This window comes from Grampus griseus (genome assembly GCF_964374135.1).
Source record: "Grampus griseus genome assembly, chromosome: 2".
NCBI classification, from domain to species: Eukaryota; Metazoa; Chordata; class Mammalia; order Artiodactyla; family Delphinidae; genus Grampus; species Grampus griseus.
The window spans coordinates 119,104,624-119,119,989 of record NC_139018.1 but is presented as its reverse complement, the minus strand read 5'-3'; the positions used below and the strand labels follow the sequence as shown (position 1 = coordinate 119,119,989).

General features: G+C 36.7%; 1 protein-coding gene across 1 annotated transcript in view; it reads right to left on the bottom strand.

The window, feature by feature from the left end:
* The window catches only part of ETFA (electron transfer flavoprotein subunit alpha), an 85,529-nt gene that overhangs the window by 929 nt on the left and 69,234 nt on the right, over window positions 1–15,366 (bottom strand). The window contains exon 11 of the mRNA XM_082647312.1: window positions 10,495–10,575. Within this exon, the coding sequence (XP_082503438.1) occupies window positions 10,495–10,575 (81 nt within the window). The remainder of the gene's footprint in view (window positions 1–10,494; window positions 10,576–15,366) is intronic.

The window sequence follows — 15,366 nt, the reverse complement described above, 5'->3', positions numbered from 1 at the left end:
TTCCCCCTCCCCATATCCTCAAGTCCGTTCTCCAGTAGGTCTGTAATGAGGTGGATAGACCTAGAGTCTGTCATACAGAGTGAAGTAAGTCAGAAAGAGAAAGACAAATACTGTATGCTAACACATATATATGGAATTTAAGAAAAAAAAATGTCATGAAGAACCTAGGGGTAAGACAGGAATAAAGACACAGACCAAATAGTGTATATTTTTTACCTTCGTGTTTTCTAACATTCTTCCTTCCCTCACTGCATTCCTGCCCTTCCTTCAAAGTCCACACCAGAGTCTCTTGCTTAGTCATGACTCCTGTCAACCTCCTCTAGTACTTGTTTTCTCATTGTTCATTCATTCATTCATCATTCATTTAACAAACACTGTGGCTGTTGTTCCTCAGCATATGTTACTATCTTCTGGCACATAAAAATGAGCTGCATGCTGAACATTACCCATCATCACTCTTTATTAAAATCAAGGCCTTGTGCTGATGCAGTGGCTGGTCAGCAGACACAGTAAGAAACCACAGTGAGGGAAACTGACCGAGTTGGCTCCCACCTTAAAAAGGATTAATTACTAACCCTTGGTCTTGGCAGTTTAGTGGCTGCAACTGGAGCTTTTGGCGTGGAGCTGCTTTGTAACAGCCTGGACAACAGAGGAGGGCTACATGTGGGGACTGCAGGGGAATGTCACACAGAGCCCACCTGAAAACTAGCTGAGCCACTCATGTAAAATATCAATTACTCAGTCTTCCAAGGGGCTGTCGACTGCCCTAGCTCACAAAGATCCCAGCTGAACTCGCCACTGATGAATATAGCCTCTCAATTATTTAAGAGAGCTACATTTCCATTAGGTGGAAATAATGTGTTCGTACAAAATTTATTAAGGAAATTGTTGACATGTTGTTCCTTCCGAATGTCACTTTGTCTCCAGACTATTAAAAGGCCCATGTTTACCATGGAGCCAGGAGGCATTAGCTCAGGGGCAGCATTAAGTGCTGGCACCACTTCTCCCAGCTTTTCTCGGTGGAGAGACCATGAGCTTATGCCAGTCATACAGATGACATGCTAAATGAGCTTCATGTGGGACCTACGTGTTTCATGAAAAATAGGCTAGAGCCCAACTTCTTTTAAATAAAACATTAATTTGGTTTAGAACACAGTTTTTAAAAACCTTACAGAATGTCCCCCTGCCACGGTCCCCAAAAAAGAGTCGAAGGGTCTTTCTCTCTCCATCCTCTCCATCCTTTTTATTAGATCAACCTCAGACTTTCCAAGCATACCACACAATGCCTTAGTTAGGAAAAAGAACATGTCAACTCAGTTTACTGAGTATCTGATGGTCTTAGCACACTGAAAGATCTGGATTCTTATTTTTATTCTATTTTAGATACTGCAGAGGCAGTTCCCTATTCAGTAAGACCAAATGAGAGTGAATTTATGTTTAAAATACGATAATCTACTGATATAAGTCACAGCACAACTATATTTCACTCATTTACCTAGTATTTCCTCAGGATAAGCACTATGGGAGATAAAGAAGTTCAGGCCTGATTCCTGGCCATGAGGAGTTCCACTCACTATTTGGAGAGAAGAGCCAGAGGCCTATGAACAACCCAATTAGAAATGTGCTCATCTTCCACTGTAATGTAAGAGGATGAGAAGAACGGCACTAAAAGCTCCAAATTCAGGAGTCCTGAGGAAAGTTGAGACTGGTGCAGACTAAGAAAAATCAGGACATTACCATGGAGAAGAAAAATATACTGAGCAAAAAAATAAGGAGGCAAACAGATAAACATTGCAGGTTCCAGAGACAGTAAAGGGATTAGAATGACTCCAGTGAATGACTATGCTGGGAAGAGGTGAAAAAGGTTTAAAAAGACAGGAGATACGCCAAGTCTAATCAATGGGAACACAATAGTCTCTCCAACGGAGATGGACAACTGGATATCCACACATACAAAAGAATGATGTTGGATTGGACCTTCCCCTCACACCATATACAAAAATTAATTCAACATGGATCCACAACCTAATTATAAGAGCGAAAACCATAAGACTCTTGGATCATGACAACAGATTCTTAGATATGACATCCAAAACATAAGCAACAAAAGAAAAAAAAAAATGAACTGGCCTTTATCAAAATTAAAACCTTTTGTCATCAAAGGACATTATCAAGAAAGTGAAAAGACAACCTACAAAATGGGAGAAAATATTTAGAAATCATATGTCTGACAAGGGTTTAACATCCAGAATATATGAAGAAATGTTACAACTCAACAACAAAAAGACAAACAATTCAATTAAAAAATGGACAAAGGACTTGGATAAACATTTCTCTAAAGAAGATATACAAATGGCCAAAAAGCACACATGAAAAATGCTCAATATCACTGGTCATCAGAAAAATGCAAATCAAAACCACAATGAGATACCACTTCACAACCATTATTAGGATGGCTATAATAAAAGACAATAACAAGTGTCAGCCAGTGTATGGAGAAACTGGGGCCCTTGTATATTATTTGGTAGGAATGTAAAATGAGGCAGCCACTTTGTAAAACAGTCTGACAGTTCTTCAAAATGTTAAACATAGAGTTATAAAGTAAACCAGCAATTCCATTCCTAGATATATATCCAAACAAGATGAATCAGTGCACAAAAACTCATACATGAATGCTCATGGCAGCATTATTTACAACAGACAAAACATGGAAACAACTCAAAAGTCTATCAACTGATGAATGGATAAACAGATTGTGGCATATCCATATGATGGCTATTACTTGGCAATAAAAAGGAATAAAGTGCTGATACATGCTAGAACATGGTGAACCTTTAAAACATTATGCTAAGAATCCAGCCACAAAAGACCATATTACATGATTCTATATCCAAGACTGGCAAATCTACAGAGACACAAAGTAGATTAGCTGTTGCCAGGGGCTGGGGAGAATGTGAATAGGGAGTGGCTGCTAATGGGTATGGAGTTTCCACTCAGTGTGATGAAGATGTTCCGGAATTAGACAGTAGTGATGGCTGCATAACTCTGTGAATATACTAAAAAAAAAAAACCCACTGAACTGTACATTTTAAAAGTGTAAATTTTACAGTATATGAATTACATCTCAGTAAAGCTATTATATTAAGAAAAAAACAAAGACCCCAAACTACCAGTCAGGTGGTGCCCTCTGCCCTATCACTCTAACTCTGATTATGATATTCCATTTATTAAGCACCTACTATGTAAATGTATGGTAGGAAATACAAACAGGTAGGCTAATATTTAACATAGACTATACTAGGTGCAGTATAATCTCATTTAATTCTCATTACAAGGTAGTATAATATTTATATTATCTATGAGAAAGCTTATATTCAGAGAGATTAAATAACTTGGCTAAGATAATTTAATTAGTATGTGCCCAAGACAGAATATGAAACAAAGCTCATAATTACCATACCATGTTATTTCTGTCATATGAAGAAAAAAAAAAAACTTGTCCTAACTCATATGATTGTTGAAGGGTAAAGTGAAAGGATGAATATAAGAAAATAAAATGTTATGCACATACATTTTTACTCCAGACATGATGAAATTTGGTGGACACAGTATCCTTTAGAGAATTATTAGTCTAATAGCTATATACACTTGTTATGTGTGATACAGTTTGAAATTTTTAATTTTTAAACAAAAATTTGATCTAAAAAAGCCCTTTTTATACAGCTATTATTTGACTTATGATGTTATTTTAAGATCATAATCCCAAATAGATAATTTTCATTCATCATTTGCATACTTGTATTTTTCAAGTTGTTATACATTTAAATATTTGATTTTTAAAGAGAGGGTGGCTCCAGTGAGAAGTATATTCACTGAGCCACCCTGTCTCTTCCTCTGTCAGAATTACTATAATATTCATCTGGAATCATTCTGATTTCAACTGAGAAAACAATTTGATTTCTATCTAGTTCTGCCTTGGCTGCTAGTCTGTCAAAGATGTGGTTCTATTTACTGCAACTTATCTAAGGTACAGGAGTAGCGGTGAACCACCCAGCTGTGGTACCTGATAAGCTGGAAAGGCAGAGTGATGAGAAACGAACAGAATCAGGAGCCTGGCTTAGTTGTGCCAATAACTTGCTGAGCAGATTCTCCAAATCACATCTCTCTGGGACACAGACAACTTAAGAAGAACACACCCTGCATGTTACTCATATAATAATAAATGGGAGGCTGCAACTCAAGCAGAATTTTTAGTATCTTCTTTACTAGTTTTTCCCCAAACTGCATTTTTAAGGACTGATTTTCTCACTTTGTATTAATCAAAGGCATATATAACTGTACTTCAGAACTTCTGAGCCGCATGAGATAGACACTACCGTAATTCTAGCTAAAGGCAAATAAAAATTATGTCTTACTCCAAATAGTCTCCCTATAGTCAAATGTGGACTTCTTAAGGGATGGAAGATGATACTCCAAGCAAATGGCAGCCAAAAGAAAGTGTAGCTACACTCATATCAGACAAAAAGACTTCAAGACAAAAAAATTAGCAAGAGACAAATTGGACAATGTATAATGAAAAAGGGGACAGCTCGTAAGAAGACACAACTTATTAACATATATGCACCTAACAGAGGAGCACCAAAATATATAAAACAACTATTAACAGACCTACAGGGAGAAATTGACAGCAACACAGTAATAGTAGGAGATCCTACTTACATCAACCAATAGATAATTCAGATAGAAAGTCAATAAGGAAAGAGCAGCCTTAAGTGAAACGTCAGATCTGATTTGATAGATTTGTACAGAACAGGCCATCCAAATGCAGCAGAATACACATTCTTCTCAAGTGCACATGGAGTTTTCTCAAGGATAGACCATATGTTGGAACACAAAACAACTCTCAATACATTTAAGAAGACTGAAATCATATCAAGCATCTTTTCTGATCATAATGGTATGAATCTAGAAATCAACTACAAGAAGAAAGATAGAAAAAAATCATAAAAATGTGGAGAATGAACAACATGCTACTGAACAACTGTTGGGCCAATGAGGAAATCAAAGGAGAAATAAAAAATTACCTGAACACAAAAGAAAATGAAAATATGACATACCCAAATCTATGGGATGGAGCAAAAGCAGTACTGAGAGGGAAGCTTATAGCAACACAGGCCTACTTCAAGAAACAAGAAAAATCTCAAATAAACAATCTACCCTCACACCTAAAGGAACCAGAAAAAGAACAAACAAAGCCCAAAGTCAGTAGAAGGAAGGAAATAATAAAGATCAAAGCAGAAATAAATGAAATAGAGACTAAAATATGATAGAGAAGATCAGTGAAACTAAGAGCTGATTCTTTGAAAAGATAAACAAAATTGACAAACTATTAGCTAGACTCACCAAGAAAAAAAGAAGGCTCTGATAAATAAAATCAACAAAAGAGGAGAAATAACAATGGGTACCACAGAAATACAAAGGATTATAAGAGAATATTATGAACATATGCTAACAAACTGGACAGCCTAGAAGAAATGGACAAATTCTTAGAATCATACTACTTTTCAAGACTAAATCATGAAAAATAGAGAATGTGAATAGACCAGTCACTAGTACAGAGACTGAAACAGTAATAAAAAGCTCCCCAGAAAACAAAAGTTCAGAACCAGATGGCCTCACAGGTGAATTCTACTAAATATTCAAAGAAGATTTAATACCCACCCTCCTCAAACTATTCCAAAAAACTGAAGAGGGAACGTTTCCTAACTCATTTTATGAGGCCAGCTTCATCCTGATACCAAACCCAGACACAGAAAACACAAAAAAAGAAAATTACAGACCAATCTCTCTGATGAATATAGATGAAAAAATCCTCAACAAAGTATTAGCAAACCAAATACAACAATACATTAGAAGGATAACACACCATGATCAAGTGAGATTTATTCCAGGAATGCAAGGATGGTTCAATATCTGCAAATCAATTAACATGACACACAACATTAACAAAATGAAGGACAAAAACCATATGATCATCTTAACAGATGCAGAAAAAGCACTTGACAAGATTCAACATCCATTTATGGTAAAATCTCTCAATAAAGTGGGTGCAGAAAGAATGTACTTCAACATAATAAAGGTCATATGTATAAAACCCACTAACATCACACTCAGTGGTGAAAAACCAAGTTATCCCTCTAAAATCAGGAACAAGACAAGGATGCCCACTCTCACCACTCTTATTCAACATAGTACTGGAAGTCCTAGCCAGAGCATTTAGGCAAGAAAAAGAAATAAAAGGCATCCAAATTGGAAAGGAAGAAGTAAAAATGTCACTATTTGTGGATGACATAATTTGATATATAGAAAACCCTAAAGATTCCACCAAAAAACTATTAGAATAAATGAATACAGCAAAGCTTCAGGGTACAAAATCAACACACAAAAATCTGCTGCGTTTCTACATACTGCCAATGAACTAGCAGAGAGAAATTAAGACAACAATCCTGTTTACAATCACAACAAAAAGTATAAAATACCCAGTAATATATTTAACCAAGGAAGTGAAATACCTGTACAATGAAAACTGTAAGACATTGTTGAAAGAAACTGAAGAACACATAAATAAATGAAAAGATATTCCATGCTCAGAGACTGGAAGAATTAACACTGTTAAAATGTTGATACTGCCCAAAGCAATCTACAGATTCAATGCAATCCCTATCAAAATCCCAAGGACATTTTTCACAGAAATAGAACAAAAAAATCTAAAGTTTACATGGAACATAAAAGCCCCCCCAAAACAAAAGCAATCCTGAGGAAAAAGAACAAAGCTGGAGGTGTCCCATGTTCTGATTTCAAACTATATAACAAAGCCATAGTAATCAAAACAGCATGGTATTGGCACAAAAACAGATACACAGATCAGTGGAAGAGAATAGAGAGCCCAGAAATAAACCCACACATATATAAAAAATTAATTTATAATGAAGGAACAAAGAACATACAATAGAGAAAGAATAGTCTCTTCAATAAATGGTGCTGGGAAAACTGGACAGCCACAGGCAAAAAAATGAAAATAGACCATGCCCCACACAAAAATCAATTCAAAATGGATCAAAGACTTGAATGTAAGACCTGAAACCGTAGTAGTACTCCTAGAAGAAAACGTAGGCAGTATGCTCTTTGATATTAGTCTTAGCAACATCTTTCCAGATATGTCTCTTCAGGCAAGGCAAAAAATAAACAAATGGCAAACTAAAAAGCTTCTGCATGACAAAGGAAATCATTGATAAAATGGAAAGACAACCTATGAAACAAGAGAAGATATCTGCAAATCATATATCCAATAAGGGGTTAATATCCAAAATATGTAAAGCGCTCATACACCTCAACAACAACAAAACAAACACCCTCATTAAAGAATGGGCAGAGGAGCTGAATAGACATTTTTCCAAGGAAGACATATGGATGGCCAACAGGCACATGAAAAGATGTTCAACATCACTAATTATTAGGGACTTGCAAATCAAAACCTCATTTCTGTTAGAATGACTATTATCAAAAAGGCAAGAAATAACAAGTGTTGGTGAGGAAGTGGAGAAAAGGGCACCCTCCTGCACTGCTGGTGGGAATGTAAATTGGTGCAGCCACTATGGAAAAAAGCATGGAGATTCCCCCCAAAATTAAGAATAGAACTACCACATGAACCAGCTATCCCACTCCTGGGTATTTATCCGAAGAATACAAAAACACTAACTTGAAAAGATATACCAGTATTTAAAATGACCCATATACAAGGACCTACTGCATTGCACAGGGAACTCTGCTCAATGTTATGTGGCAGCCTCGATGGGAGGGAACTTTGGGGGAGAATGGATACATGTATATGTATGGCTGAGTTGCTTTGCTGTGCACCTGAAACTATCACAACATTGTTAATCGGCTATACTCCAATATAAAACAAAAAGTTTTTAAAAATTTTAAAAAAAGAAAAGATATATGGGGACTCCTGAGTTCACTGCAGTATATTTACAACAGCCAAGATAGGGAAACAACCTAAGTGGCCATCAAACAGTGAATGGATAAAGAAGATGTGGTGTATATATATACAATGGGATACTATTCATCCATAAAAAAGATGAAATCTTGCCATTTATGACAACATGGATGGACCTTGACGGTATTATGCTAAGGAAATAAATCAGAAGGAGAAAGACAATTTCACTCATGTGGAATATACCCCCCCCAACCAAAACAAAGTAAATGAACACACCAAATAAAAACAAACACATAGAATCAGAGAACAGAATAGTGGTTACCAGAGGGGAAGGGCTTGGGGGAGGGTGCAATGAGTAAAGGGGATCAACGGTATGGTGATAGGTGGAAACTAAATTTTTGGTAGTCAGCATGCTGTAGGGTATACAGAAGTAGAAATATGAAACTTATATAAACTTATATAATTACTGAAACTTATATAATGTTATAAAACTATGTTATCTCAATAAAAAAATTTTTCAAAAAATTTTTAAAAGTGCGCTTCTTAAAACACCAAAAATAGCTTGAGAATCTCAGGTTGGAAATCAGCTGACTGGATGATCTTTGAGGTCCCTTTCCACTTTTACTGTCCTAGGACTCTGAATGAGGTATCTCTTTGATCATGTGCATGCGCACAAACACACACACACACACATATACAATATAGATACATACACTCTCTCATGTTAATGCACAATGTGTGGGACACCACTGCATCTATCATTGCTACAAAGATAGCAATGATATCCTGCCTTGAGGCAGGAGCATCTTTGTAGCAATGATAGATGCAATGGTGTCCCGCACAGTATGAACATCACAAATTTCTGACTGTGTAACACTTCATTCTTTTATCCAGTAAGCCCCGCATGTAAGTAGCAATACACAGTACACAAGCAGACAGAATAACATAACTTAAAATAAACAAAATTACTTATAGATTTACTCAAATATTCTCGAGGAAAAATAAAAGGTAACTACAGTAGATGCCTGTCTGCAAACATATCAACATGATACATGGTTAAGGTTCAGAAAGTGTTTGCTTTCATTTTTAAATTAAAAGGTCTTTATCCCTTTATCTGTATCTCACTGGAACTAAATGCTTTCTACTTGAACAAAGGTATTATTATACAGAAATACAAAAACATTTATCTTTTTCATACTAACTTTTCCTCCCACTGGGATATCTCGGTCAAATGACTGCCACTACTGTTTGTTCTTACATAGTTGGGCCAGGTCACAGGAGCAGCTAACCTACCTAAACCCTAAATTTCAGATACAGAACCCCAGGATCACAGAAGAGGGGGTGTATTTTTCCCATGCAATATACAGGCTCTTTTGGGAGGGGGGAGGTTCCATGGGGAAAGCTGCCCTATGCTGACCCAGGACAGTAGCCCCAATTATAGTCTCTCCATGAAGTCTGGACCATTACTGAATAATTCTGAGCATTTGAAGGGCCCATCTTTCACTGAGCATGAACACACACTTCAAAATACAGATGTGCTCTCAAAGTGTACTCATTAGTTCATCTGGATCATAAACAGTGCTGGAGAAGCCATGGTAATGGGCCAATCCTCTTGCTGGGGAGACCACCCCTGGCTCTGTTCTCAGGTTGCAGCCTCTCCATTAAGGCCCACAGTAGCTCATTATACTTCTATGTGAGGGGTTCCTCACTCCAGTAAACCCAGGGTTGGATGCTACTTTCAGAGCCTCAATTCCCGCATGAGTGATTTCTGCACAAGGTGACCTGGAAGCCAGTAGACAGGCCCTGAGGGACAAAAAGAGGCCAGGCTATGCATAAGCTATGACCTTTAAATGTGGCCAAATGAATATCAGGTGCTCAACAATATCACTAAACTAATTCTCTCACAGAGAGGGCAAATACAGGGGTGGTAGCAGGGTAGAAGGAACACTCAAAAAAATGAAGAGTGCGAGGAGTGGGAAATAAGTGTCCTTCTCTACAGCTGTCACTGTTAGGAAGGCCTGTGACTCTCAAACACAGCAAGCAGAGCATACTTGCTGAGTAGATAAAGTGGACTTGAGTGCCCACTCATCCCATGAAAAGCTATAGCATCACTAGTAAATCTCTGAATGAGGGGTTATGATGTGAATTTCTTTAAGGTACCTGCCAAATATGGTTCTAGGTTATAATTACTTGAGTCATTTCACACTGTATACTAACTTGGCATATGAGATGCCAAGAGCCATGTGGATATTTGAAAGACAATATGGACTTCTTAAAGGGAAAGTTATAATGCTCTATATAAACATCATATATTAAGCAGAACAACTCTTCACTTTAAGTAGTTCAAAACTGCATATATTAATATATACATACAAAGACAGACACAGATATACAAACACACAATGTTTTCCTATAATAGCTTCCTCCCTGACCAACTCCTGGAGGTTGTTGGATGACAACCTAGATAACAGCCATCACTCTCAAGGCCAACTTACCTTAAATAAATCTGCAACTATTCCATAATCTGCCACTTGAAAAATTGGAGCTTCTGGGTCTTTGTTAATAGCCACAATTGTCTGTGAAACAAAAAGAGAGTTTGGCCTTTATAAGAAAACATACCACACAGATTGATGGTTCTATTCTAACTTCCCTAACAAATTTGTATTCTTAAAAATGTCTACCATATAAGATTAGTTTGATTAATGTATGCCAATATTGTAAGTTTAGAAATTTCTGGATTGGAACATAACAAGATTATCTCCCACCCCCACCACTAGCCCACTGCAGTATTAAAAAGGTTTTAAATCATTATTTTTTAAAGTTATTTTTTTACTTATAAAAATAAATGTTTTAGGTAAGTAACAAATCAGAGGAGAGGATTCTGGGAAGACAGCCAACTAGGAAGCACTGGGAATCTGTCTCCTCACGTACACTACAACTGAACTGGCAGAATCTTTCTAATGTAACCATTTTGGAACTTTGGAATCTATTAAAGGTTTGCAACTTCCAGGGGAAGACTTGCATGGTAAACTGTAGCTCTTAGCAAAATAGTTGCTACCCACCCCCCAACTCCCAGCCCTAGTGGCAGGTAGCTGTGCACATGTCCCTGGGGCAGCTTTCACACAGCTTACAGGAGCCAGAGTGGGCAAAAAGGACCCTGTTCTCCAAATATTGAGGATCTGTGCTTTGATCATGGAATGCTGCTTCTGATCACAAAGGTGCAAAGAGGACAGTGGCTACTGCTGTTGTACCTTAACCATCATTGTTCACGCCTTCCCCCTCCCGTCAAAGTTATTTCCAGGAGATTTAAAGGATCAGTGCTCTTCATTTTTCTCTTTTTCCCCTTTTGGGAGCCAGACATTAAAGCCTAGGACATTGAAAAGCAAATGCATATCAGGAGAAAACTACAAAGTGACCACACAGGCCCAGGGAAAGGCACAGGCTCTGAAAAGACCCAAGAAGACAGTAAGTTTATACCTCAGGTAAATATGTGGCACAGAGACAGCCTACAACAATCAAAAAAACAAGAACAATAATAAGCAAAAACAATAACCAAAAACCCAGCAAACCTGGGGAAAAAGGAGAACCTGATTTCCAGATACCACATTATTAGATTCAAGCATCCAGTTTTCAACAAAAAAAATCACAAAGCATACAAAGAAACAAAAAAGTATGGCCTATTGAAAGGAAAAAAAAAATCAACAGAAACTGTTCCTGAAAAAGACCTGATGGCAGATCTACTAGACAAAGACTTTAAAACAGTCATCTTACAGATGCTAAAAGAACTAAAGGAAGATGAGGAGAAGGTCAAGAAAACAATGTGTGAACAAAATGGAAATAGTGATAAAGAGAAAACCCAAAAAGAAACCAAAAAGACATTCTGGAACTGAAAAGTACAAAAACTGAAATGAAAAATTCACTAGAGGGATCCAAAGGCAGACTTGAATGTGCAGGAGAATGAATCAGCAAATTTGAAGACAGGATGATGGAAATTAACAAGCTTGAAGAACAGAAAGAAAAAAGATTTAAGAAAAGTGAACAGAGCCTAAGGCACCTGTGGACCACCATTAAGAGGACCAAAATACCTATGGTGGGAGTCCCAGAAAGAGAAGAGAGAGAACAGGGCAGAGAGAATATTTAAAGAAATAATGGCTGAATATTTAAAGAAATAATTTGATTAGAGATATGAATAGAAACAGCCAAGAAACTCAAAAAACTTCAAGTAAGATGAATTCAGAGATCCACACCAAGACACAAAATCACACTTTCAAAAGCTGAAGATAAAAAGAGAATCCTGAAATCAGAAAGAGAGAATTGATTTGCTACACACAAGGAATCCTCAATAAGACTATCAGCAGATTTTCCATCACAAACTTCGGAGGCCAGAAGGTAGTGAGCTGATATATTCAAAGTGCTAAAAGAAAAAAACTGTCGACCAATAATCCCATATCCATCAAGACTGTCCCTCCAGTGACTTTTGCAGAAATTGAAAAACTCATCCTAAAATTCATATGGACTCTCAAGGGACCCTAAATAGGACCAATGAAATAGAAGAGGGAGCCCAGGAATAAACCCTCACACATATGGTCAAATGATTTTTGACAAGGGTGTCAAGATCATTCAATGGGGAAAGGATAGCCTTTTCAAAAATGGTGTTGGGAAAACTGGATATCCACATACAAATAAATGAAGTTTGTCCCTTACCTAACACTATATACAAAAACTAACTCAAAGCAGATCAAAGATTTAAACACTAGACCTAAAACTACAAAACTCTAAGATGAAAAACATAGGGCAAAAGCTGAATGATGTTGGTTTTGGCAATGATTTCTTGGATATGACATCAAAGGTATATGCAATAAAAAAACAGACAAATTGAATTTCATGGAAATTTAAAAATTTTGTGGATCCAAAGGCACTATCAACAGAGTAAAAAGGTAACCCAGAAAATGGGAGAAAATATTTCAAATCATATATCTGATAACGGATTTTTTTAAATTAATTAATTAATTAATTTGTTTTTGGCTGTGTTGGGTCTTCATTGCTGCATGTGGGCTTTCTCTAGTTGTGGCGAGCAGGGGCTACTCTTCGCTGTGGAGCACGGGCTTCTCATTGCAGTGGCCTCTCTTGTTGCAGAGCATGGGCTCTAGGCGCACAGGCTTCAGTAGTTGTGGCTCACGGGCTCTAGAGCGCAGGCTCAGTAGTTGTGGCACACGGGCTTAGTTGCTCCGTGGCCTGTGGGAGCTTCCCAGACCAGGGCTCGAACCCGTGTCCCCTGCATTGGCAGGCAGATGCTTAACCACTGCGTCACCAAGGAAGTCCCATGATAAAGGATTAATATACAGAATATATTCAAAAACCTACTAAACTCAACAACAAAAAAACCAAACTACCCGATTCAAAAATTGGGTGAATGACTTCCATAGCCACTTCTCCAAAGAAGATATACAAATGGCCAATAAGCACATGAAAAAATGCTCAACATCACTGATCATTAGGGAAATGCAAGTCAAAACTACAATAAGATACTACCTCAGATCCATCAGGATGGCTACTATCAAAAAAACAGACAAATGCTGACAAGGGTGTGGAAAAATTGGAACCCGTATGCATTGTTGGTGGGAATGTAAAATGGTACAGTTGCTGTGGAAAACATTATGGTGGTCCCTCAAAAAATTAAAAATAGAATTACCATATGATCCAGCAATTCCACTTCTGGATGCATACCCAAAAGAATTAAAAACAGGGCCTTGAAAACATATTTGTACACCCATGTTCATAGCACCCTTACTCACAAAGGCTAAAACTTGGAAGCAACCCGAGTATCCATAGATGGACGAATGGATAACCAAAATGTGGTGCATACATACAATGGAATATTATTAGCCTAAAAATAAAGGAAATTCTGACACATGCTGCATGGATTAACCTTGAGGACATTATGCTAAGTGAAATAAGCCAGTCAGAGAAAGAGAAATACCAAATGATGATTCTACTTAAAAGATGTACTTAGAATAGTCAAAATCATGGAGACAAAAAAAATAGAACTGTGGTCGCCAGGATCTGGAGAGTGTGGGGGGAGACTGGGACGTTACTGTTTAATGGGTATGGAGTTTCAGTTTTACAAGACGAAAAGAGTTCTGGAGTTGGATAGTGGTGATGGGTGCACAACATTATGAATGTATTTAATACCACTGACAGTGGGTACACATCTAATTTTATACTTAAAAATGGTTAAGATGGTAAATTTTTTGTGTATTTTACCATGCAAAAAATATTAAGTGCAGTGTACTAAAAAATTTGAATTTTCTGTATATAAATTATACCTCAATAATCTGACTTAAACCAAACAAACCAAATATAACTGGAAAGTTTGGCCGTTCATCGAAAAATTTTAGATATACTGAATGAAAACCATGGATGAAAAATTAACTAACTTATTTTATATTTGGAGTGCTTTATTCAATAAGACAGAAGTCTACTTTATAAAATCATCATGAGATACATATTAGAGTCAATCCTCAGCTTATTTCACTTATAAAATGATCAGTATTTTCTATCTCCTATTAACAAGTATATATATTTAAACTTGTGACTATAAATGTTAGATTTCAACTTTAAACAAGTAACAAATCCATATCCTAATTCCTAATCCATATCCTAATCCTAATAGGCTTTGTAGCTCACTATTTATCCTCCATGTACTGCATTCAATTTAATATTTTAAAATTACTATTCTGGGTCTATGTGAGAATACAAAATTTAACTATCTAGTCAGCCTGTTAAGATGAACTTTAAAACAAAAAAGTTTAAGTCTGTATGTATGCAGCAAATATAAATAAATGTAATAAAGCAAGTAAATTACGACATCTCCTACAAAAACTACCACAAGTTCTTCTTATCCCCTATAAAATTTTTAAGTGTAAAAGGTTATAATGACAGATCAGTAACAGATTAAGGAGAAATAGTCACTAAAAAAGGTGTTATGTTTACACAATTATTCGATTAACAACAGACTTATTTATAAGTTACAAATAGTTTGGTATTCCTCACAGATGCTTCTAACACCATTGCAATTAAAGTAAAATTAGAGTTTTGACTCTAACATGCTGTTATTTTAATAAAAAGATCATAATAATGTGAATCTCTAGAAGAAAAATTAAGTACTTCCCTGCCTATTACACCATCTCATGAAAACAGCTGGAACACCTTTTTAAAGTATTTTGATATAGTCTGACTTAAAATATAGGCTACATGACATTATGTGTAATTCCCCTAGAGGGGCCCTGAGGCGGAATATTCCAGAATATCCGAAACTGGCACACACTGTAGTCCAGGTAACTAGTGATCCAGAGAAACATGCCATA